Raw genomic sequence first — 8,735 nt, 5'->3', positions numbered from 1 at the left:
TGTTACCAGGTTTTGAGACCAAGGTTTCTGTGTTGATCAGGGTGTGGGGATCACTGGTGGCCCTTTGAGACCTGTTTGCTTGACCTTAAAAGGGGCAGGGACACTTTGTCCCCTGTTGGTTTCTCTGGACACAGTCTCATAGACTCTGTCTCCCTGGTTGGCCTTCACAACCCTTCTACCTCAGCCTGCACACTGTCTCCCCCTCCTCACCATGCCCGGCTTTGCCATTAAAAATTTATTATATCTCTCTCTCTCCCTCCCTTCTCTCTCCCTCCCCCTCCCTCTCCTCCCTATTCCCCTTCCTTTCACAACCACCTGTGACTTTAGCCCCAGGGAATCTGGGCCCTATTCTAGCCTCTGTGGGCACCTGCACACACATGGCCCACACAATGCACAGGCCCATGGCAGATAGTCCCAGACCTGTATAGTCTACAATCTCTGTATAGTGTTCTATAAATATTAATTAGATCAAATTGGTTGATAGTGGTTTCTGAATCTTTTATATCTGTGTGTGCCAGTTGCTGAAAAAGAATGTTTATATTTTCAAATGTGGCTGTGCTGTATTTGTTCCTCCCTGGAGTTGTGATTTTTTTATTTACTTATTTACTTTGCTTCAGATACTTAACAGCTATGTTTAAGTGATGTAGTATATTTTGTATTATTCCATCTTCAGGATGAAGTGATCATCTCATCTAAAATTTCTGATGTTTTATCCTTCCTCTCCCATCTTAGTCTCACCAGCCTGGGCTTTCATCTCTGAATTTTGTTTCTGGAGAAAGCATGTTACTGGGCATTTTTATAAAAATTTAAAAAGCCTCCCTCTTAAAGAAGGCAAGCCCTTCCTTCCAGCTTCCGGGCTGCTCTGTGCAGTTCACACTGGAGGCTCCTCCTTGGGGTGTGCCCTCCACATCTGTCTGCCCGTCCTGCTATGATAGACAAAGATGGCTCCCCCATCTGTTTAAAAAAAGTGAAATACACAAAACTCCCACTGTTGCTGGGAGCTTCCTTGTACAGGTGACCCTATCTGGGGACAGATCCTCATGGGACACCAACCAGAGTGGCATTGCAGGCTCACATGTGACTTGTCAAGGCTTCATTTGATAGGTAGCCAAATTTGACGGTGGTTCTAGGGCTTGGGTATAGATTAGTGGTAGAGCGCTCACCCAACCTGCGTAAGGTGCTGCATTCAAGTTCAGGATCACAAGACAGTTTAGAGTCCAGTATATGAAGATGGGAATGGCCAGAGAGAAGGGAAAAGACATGGAGAAGAGATGGAGAAGGAGTTCAGGCTTGAGTCCTGGGACCCACTGCCCACATGGGTGGGTTCGCCTTAAGCAGGGGCAGGGCACCGCAGCATGGAGCAGGAGGGAAAACACAGGGACGTTGTCTGGAAAGCACTTTGGGGAATTTCCCCTTGGGTGCAGCCTCTAAATCAGTGGTTCTCAGGCCTTCAGTGGGTGGAACAACCCTTCCACAGGGGTTACCTAAGACCATCAGAAAACAGATATTTACATTATGATTCATAACAGTAGCAAAATTGCAGTTATAAAGTATCAACAAAATAATTTTATGGTTGGGGGGTCACTGTGTTAAAGGGTCATTGCATTAAGAAGGTTGAGAACCGGTGTTCTCAATGAAGCAGAAGCACAGAAACGTGAGAGACGGGGGAAGAGAACGCCTTCACCTAGGAGCCAGGGTATGTGGTTGGCCAGGGAAACATCAGGTGCTTCTGAGGCCAGGCTGCCCCGTGTGTGCAGGCTGCCCGGTGTGTGCAGGCTGCCCGGTGTGTGCAGGCTGCCATGTGTGTGCAGGCTACCCCATGTGTGCAGGCTACCCCGTGTGTGCAGGCTGCCATGTGTGTGCAGGCTGCCCCGTGTGTACAGGCTGCCCCGTGTGTGCAGGCTACCCCGTGTGTGCAGGCTGCCCGGTGTGTGCAGGCTACCCCGTGTGTGCAGGCTACCCCGTATGTGCAGGCTGCCCCGTGTGTGCAGGCTGCCCCGAGGCCCAGCAGGCGGGTTATACAGTCTCTGGCCGACCTTGTTGGTAGAGACCTCGTTGTGGTATAAAGGATCTTCTACACCTGTGTCAGCAGAAGATGGAGCATTTTGAGAACATGTCGCCCACAAAGGGGCAGGCGGTTGCAGTTCTCTCGTCCAGAGCTTTTACTTTGTTTTGTGAACAAGATGCATGCCACTCCCAAGAAAATGTATGGGGGGGCGGGGATCAGATAATTAGGAAAGATCACAAGAAGTCTTGTTCTACCTTAGGGCAACCCTGACACACATTCTGGTGTGCTGTTTTGTTTGTTTGTTTTAACAGAAATGAAAACAATGACCTTGCCCTTACCCAGCTACATAGCAAGCTTATCAGGCTGGGGTGGACCAAGACGGGTGCCTTCCCATTCCTGATGAGATCAAGGGGGTCTGCATGGAAGAGACAGTCTAAAGATAGTATCTTGCTGTGAGATCTTTCATGTCTCCACCCCTCTTCCCTTCCCCATGTGGTTGAAGAAGTGGATATGCTCAGAAATAGAGGAGCTACATTATGGCGGAACAGAAGCTTAGAACAGCCAAAAGGCACAACTCCGTCACGGCCCCTCCCTCTGTGCCGTGCACAGCCAGCAGGGCCCTACAGGTAGTCACACAAGGAGAGTCCCTCCACCCTCTCCTTCTGCCTGTGTCCTAGTTCCTGCCCACACCACATGTCTCTCTCCCTGCTGGGTCTGTGTCCTCCTCCAGACAGCAGTGACAGTGAACTGGAGTTGTCCACGGTGCGCCACCAGCCAGAGGGCTTGGACCAGCTGCAGGCCCTAACCAAGTTCACCAAGAAGGAGCTGCAGTCCCTTTACCGAGGCTTCAAGAATGTGAGTGCCCCTGTGTCCCCAGTCCCCATTAGAGTCGAGAGAGAGAGAGAGAGAGAGAGAGAGAGAGAGAGAGAGAGAGAGAGAGAGAGAGAGACTGACTCTATCTCTCCATCTTCTGTCTCCTACCCAGGAAATGGGGTTCTTTTCAGGGCTCATATTTTATGGAAGAGCTATGGGGGGGGGTATGGTTCAGAATAGATATTGTGAAGGCTGCCATGCTCTTCTGTGAGGGTCTCCAATGCTGTACCAATTGGGATGGCATCGGCATGAAGGGAACCGCCTCCACAGCCCTGTCTATTGTGCCTTCTGCCTGCCCAGGGCTCAGGGGGCACAACTGTTCCTCAGATAGTGGGCACCTCATCCTCCCAGAAGGTGGAGAGAGGTCAGCCCTGTGGAGTCAGGCATGGAGCCAGGAGTGGCTAAGGCCACTGAGAGGTATGGCTTCTCACTGCAGGAGTGTCCCACGGGCCTGGTGGATGAAGAGACCTTCAAACTCATTTACTCACAGTTCTTTCCTCAGGGAGGTAAGTCCACGGCCAACCCCCTCCCCACTACTTCCAAGCCCTGACTGCACCCCTTCTCTGGGGAGGGGGCCTTATGACCATCCCCACCTTCCTAGCCACCCCTCCTTTATGGAGGGTCTGATGCTGCTTCTGACCTACCAGAGAGGAGCCCTCACTGGGCCTGAGCCTAGGCAGGACTGTGTGAGATCGGAGCAGCTCCAGCCTTGCCCTCTCTCTCTCTCCAGATGCTACCACCTACGCACACTTCCTCTTCAATGCCTTCGATGCTGATGGGAATGGGGCCATCCACTTTGAGGTAGGTCCTGCTGACCTGTATGTCCTGCCCTGAGGTCTCCGGAGTGGTCCCCTCAGAATACAAGGAAATCCTGACAGTTGGCTAGCTTTCTCTTCCGTTCTGTGAGTTTGCATCTAACTCAGCTAGTCAGCCAGGGAAGCTGCCAATACACCCTCAGCTAGCAGTGACCCAACACAAGTCTATATTTTAAAAAGAGGTCAAGGATTTTTAAAAATTAATTTATCACATCTTTGGGGAGGGGCACATGCAGTAGCAAGTGTGTGAGGTTGGCGGACAGTTTGCAGGAGTCAGTTTTCTCTATCATATGGTCCCTGGGGATTGAACTCAGGGTGTCAGGCTTGGTAGCAAGTACCTTTAACATCTCACCAGCCCTTGTCTTTGTTTCTTTGAGACCAGGTCTCTCTGTATCATCCAGTCTGGCCTCAAACTCATAATCCTCCTCCACTCCCTCCAGAATACCAGGAGTACAGCCATGAGCTGCTATGCCTAGCTCTCAAATGGGACAAGGTTAGTGGGGTTTCATTGTTCCCTGACCTTATTGCTAAGCAAAAAAGGTCAGAAACACCCAGAGAACGTGTTGAGTGGGCTTGAAGCCTCCAGGTTGTCATCCCGGCAAGACACCATGAGTGATGGCCATTGTTGCTCAGAGTGGGGAAAGAGAAGCCAGAACCCCCCACGTCAACCCAGACAGCCTGGGCTCCCCGTGAGCAGTGGTAGCATGGGTTCCTCCCAGGCCTGGTCACATGCCGTCATTTGAGACAGGCCCCATCTGTGGAGCCCAGGTCCCTAAAAATAGCTACAAGAGAAAAAGCTGAAACCTCTTCAGAGAGGACCTCACTGAGAGCTAACCTGATCGATAAGTGCCCCAGCTTGGCTTCCAAGGCCAAGGGCGGCCAGCAGGAAAGCGGTCTAGCAAGCACACAGCTCAGAAAGGCCATGGACAGCCAGGCTGGGGTAATAATAACTCGTCAATAATGCCACTGGGTTATTTTTACACAGCACCAGCCACAGAGAGACACTGGACGGGCCTGGGAGCCTGGGTTCAGCTCTGTGACCACAGGCCCCCCGCCCTGACCAGAAGGCCCATCGTCCCTGTACATGCACAGGGTTGTTACCACCGCTTTTCATTAACACCTGCAACACCAAAGTCAGTGCACATAGACAACCCAGTGAGAACAGGGAGCTAGCAGGGAAGACATGGCTCCCCAGGCTTCCTCTGTGGCCAGCTCCTGGGGTTCCCACCTGAGGCCACAGAGCCTCTTGGAGAAGTAGTGAAAGGAATTCTCTGAGAAGTACCCAGCCACAACCATGTGGGAGAGCTTTCCCTACTCATCAATGAGCCCTTCAGTCAGCTTCCCAGGACCCCTCTGTGTGTGTCCATTTACCAGGAAGGTCATGGTGCCTACCCCCTCCTGTGACCATCACTTACTATCCCTGTGGAACCTTCCTGGGTGGCACAGAGAGGGATCTTGGGTTAGGTGATGTGTCTGGGAAGCAGGATATGTCAGTGCCTGGGATGGGGCCCCGGCACCTTCTCATCCAGCACTGATATCTTCTCGTCTTCTACATACTTCTCTGTGTGTGAAATGAATCCCTCTGGCTCAGTCCCCTGAGGAACTTCCTGGTTGTGACGCTCTGCTCTGGAAAGCTTTCTGGAGGAAGGGAGGGGCACATATCTCCACTGCTCCGTCCTCCATGTACCATGGGCGATGATCCCTGGAGTCTAGAATGGTCCTCTCAGGTGGGAGGAGGGAGCTCTGGCAGACTCTCAACCCAACTCAACACCTCAGAACCCCTCAGAACCTTCCGGGGGGGGGAAAGGGGGGAATATATTACAACTTCTCATCCTTGACAAAATGATAGCAGCAACAAAAAACAGTAAAACTAGCAAACCCCATCCAAACTGAGAGGATGTGGCCCCAGATCCCTCCTGCCTTCTACCTGCTGTAGATAGTGTTGAACATGATGTGGTCCGTGGTTCCAGGTTCCTCCTGTCTTCCCCCTGCTGTGGATGGTGTTGAACATGGATGTGGTCCATGGTCCCAGGTTCCTCCTGTCTTCCCCCTGCTGTGGACGGTGTTGAACATGGATGTACCTTAACTGTCCATGCCACGGAAGCTCTTTCTGATTCAGCAAGTGCGTCTTATCAGGAAAGCACAGATCTTCCTGAACACTTCAGTAACTATGGGTGCCTCTGGGTAGCCAGCTTGAAAATGGCATTGGACAAGCCGCTCATTTGGAAAGTGAAGCTATCACGTGTCTAGAGGGTGTGGCCACTTCTTTGTACTGTACCCAACCCCAACCCCATTATGGCTTCCATGTTACTGACCAAGTTGGCCTCCCTAATATGGTGTGAACTGTCATCCCAGGTTGGCCTGCAGTCCGACAATCACCCTTAGTTCTTACCAGCTTCTTCGTGTTCACCTCTGGGATCTTAGAAACCTGCATGCAACCTGGGTGCTGCTTTGGGGCTCACACCTTTGAGCCTGGAGTTAAGGCTGGTGGTGGACACACTTGAAAATATGCTGCTTGACAAATGGACTGTCCCTTCGGTGGCCTTGCAGCCACAGTCAGTGCTCTGTTAGAGCGGGCTGTGTGGCTAAAAGGCAGGTTTCCAGAAGAGAGGAGGGTGCTAGTGCCCCCTAGTGGTCTACTTGAGAAGATTACACCCAAGTAGACACCACACCATGCCTCATCCTCCCACAGGGAAAGCCTGTGGGGTGGGCGGCGGGGTGGGGCTGGATTGTCGTGGCTTCAGGGATGACTTTGAATCTTCCTTGCTTGGGTAAACCACGCCCACACTTTGGTGATCATTTCCCAGCCTGAAAGTATAAGAAATACCACCTTGCTTCTCCTTTGAGTTTTTTATTCATGACTTCCAAGACCAGTGCACTGACAGGGCAGTCCCCTTGTAAAGTTTCCATGACTCTTCTGGGCTGTCCTGTTTAGGTGTGGTGTCTTCAGCCTCCCCGAGCACACAACATTTCCCATCCCCCTCAACAACTGACTGCAGGATTCAACTGTAAAGTGACTGAGGGATCCCCAGCTCCATCGAGCCCCCTTGGACCCACTTTCTCTTTTTCTGGGCCAAGTCCCCCAGACTGGGGAATCTCTTAACTTTTTCCTGGCTTTGCTCTCTTTCCAAGGGCGCGTCTTCCAGCAGCTTCTTGGAAAGAGTGTGTGGGAAGTGACTTTCGAGCCACTGGATATCCGGAAATACCTTTACCCTTCTTCTCTTTCACCTGCTGCACGAACTAGAACTTCCAGGAAGGTTGTTCCTCAGGCTTCAGTCCCCCAGGGACTGTTCAACAGCCCCACCAGATGATTCTGATCAGGTGTGGATGGATGCATGGACGGATGGACGGATTGGCTTCTCCCAGTTGGCTTTGTGTTTCTCTCTGGAAACACTCTCTTGGCAGCCAGTTTTTCTGAGTCTCACCAGGACTTGTGTCGTGGGGTTCAACTGTAGTTGATATCACACATTGTGCCAGTCTCGGGATGGGGGGGTGGGGCCTGGGAACTTAGCTTTGTCTTTGGGGGAAATCTTTCCCAATTTCTCTGACTCACTTGGCTGCATTTTTCTCTGGTTTGCCTGGGTTTTCTGTCCTGGTGCTGTCCCCCAGGATCGATCTCTTTCTCTCCCTCTCTCCCTCTGTGTGTGTGTGTGTGTGTGTGTGTGTGTATGTGTATGTGTGTGTCCACTTCTTGGAAGACCCCACTTGCTCCCCCAAACCTTCTTCCATCGTTTTTGATCCCTACCAACTAGCAAGGTCTTTCTGGTCTTGATCTTCGATCGTTCCCCTCTCCTCTTTTATAAACAGTGTCCTGTTTTTATTGTAAGGCATACCAGGTTTCTAACATCTGCAGCTCCTTGTTTTCATCAGGTTTTTTTTTCCATTCTAGAATGTTCTGTTCCTTACAAATTGCTGTTCTGTTTCCCTTGGTCTCTTCTTCTTGTCGTATGGGCTTCCTTGTGGCCAGGAAGTCTAATCTGGGAGTAGGGGCTGAGTCCTTTGAGGCTGTACCCTGTCCCTTTGCAGGCTCCATGGGCAGTTCCCCAGGACAGGTCTTCCTTTCAGAATAGCCAAAGAGGACCCTGTGGTGGGGAGGGGAAGAGGGCTTGTTTCTCGTGCCTTCCAGCTGGAATCCGTATGCAGCTGTGTGGGCAGTCTCATCCTGTCATGTCCACTGTCACAACCCACAGGGGACAGCAGCCTGCCAGTTTGAGCTTGTTAAACTGAAAGTGTCTGAGGACCTTTGACTTGTGGATGCTGAGTGGACTAAGGTAGAACTCTCCCCTGGGCTGAAGGAGCCCCCAGACAGCAGAAAGGTGGAAAATAAGCACAGGACACCAAACTAACAGCTGGATCTCTGCTGGACTCAGTATTGACAACTGTGCGCGCGCGCACACACACACACACACACACACACACACACACACACACTGCCGCGGGGTACACAGGCACAGTTATGCATGTGCTCACACACAGAAGCACAGACAACCTTGCACACATGCACACACACTCACACGCTGGCCACCTGAATGGACATCTCTGCCTCTCGACTGTGGAAGACCCTCATTTGAGGGAGTGTGACTTCCAGTGAGAGTCACCTGGTGGGCTAGAAGGGAGCCCCAGCCATGGCTACTATTCCTCATCCTCCCTCTCCTCTACAGGACTTCGTGGTTGGGCTCTCCATCCTGCTCCGAGGGACGGTCCACGAGAAGCTCAAGTGGGCCTTCAATCTCTATGACATTAACAAGGATGGTTACATCACCAAAGAGGTACTGGGTTGGCAAACGTGCCTGTCCCTACTCTCCTGAGCTCCTGGCTTCCCTTTTCTCCTGATGCCACTAGCTTGGTGATTCTCAGCCCTGCCTAGGGACCTTGCCACACAGTCCCAGGGGAGGTCTGGTTTGGCCCAAACATTTTTTTTGTTTGTTTGTTTTTTGAGACAGGGTTTCTCTGTAGCTTTGGAGCCTGTCCTGGCACTAGCTCTTGTTGTAGACCAGGCTGGCCTCGAACTCACAGAGATCCGCCTGCCTCTGCCTCCC

General features: G+C 51.8%; 1 protein-coding gene across 4 annotated transcripts in view; it reads left to right on the top strand.

Moving 5' to 3' along the window:
* Kcnip3 (potassium voltage-gated channel interacting protein 3) overlaps positions 1-8,609 on the top strand; it is a 66,591-nt gene extending 57,982 nt beyond the window's left edge. For 2 of the 4 annotated variants that reach the window (XM_026787761.1, XM_026787760.1), the window contains exons 3-6: positions 2,743-2,863; positions 3,318-3,387; positions 3,612-3,682; positions 8,358-8,609. In XM_026787761.1, the coding sequence (XP_026643562.1) occupies positions 2,743-2,863; positions 3,318-3,387; positions 3,612-3,682; positions 8,358-8,504 (409 nt within the window). In that variant the 3' untranslated portion in view covers positions 8,505-8,609. Of the gene's footprint in view, positions 1-2,738; positions 2,864-3,317; positions 3,388-3,611; positions 3,683-8,357 lie in introns of all 4 variants that reach the window. The other 2 variants (XM_026787763.1, XM_026787762.1) reach the window with 2 other exon arrangements.
* The last annotated feature ends 126 nt before the right edge of the window (positions 8,610-8,735 follow it).

Source organism: Microtus ochrogaster (genome assembly GCF_000317375.1).
Source record: "Microtus ochrogaster isolate Prairie Vole_2 chromosome 14 unlocalized genomic scaffold, MicOch1.0 chr14_random_1, whole genome shotgun sequence".
In the NCBI taxonomy this organism is placed as follows: Eukaryota; Metazoa; Chordata; class Mammalia; order Rodentia; family Cricetidae; genus Microtus; species Microtus ochrogaster.
Note: the sequence above shows the minus strand (reverse complement) of the source record. Positions and strands in the feature narration are given on the sequence as shown.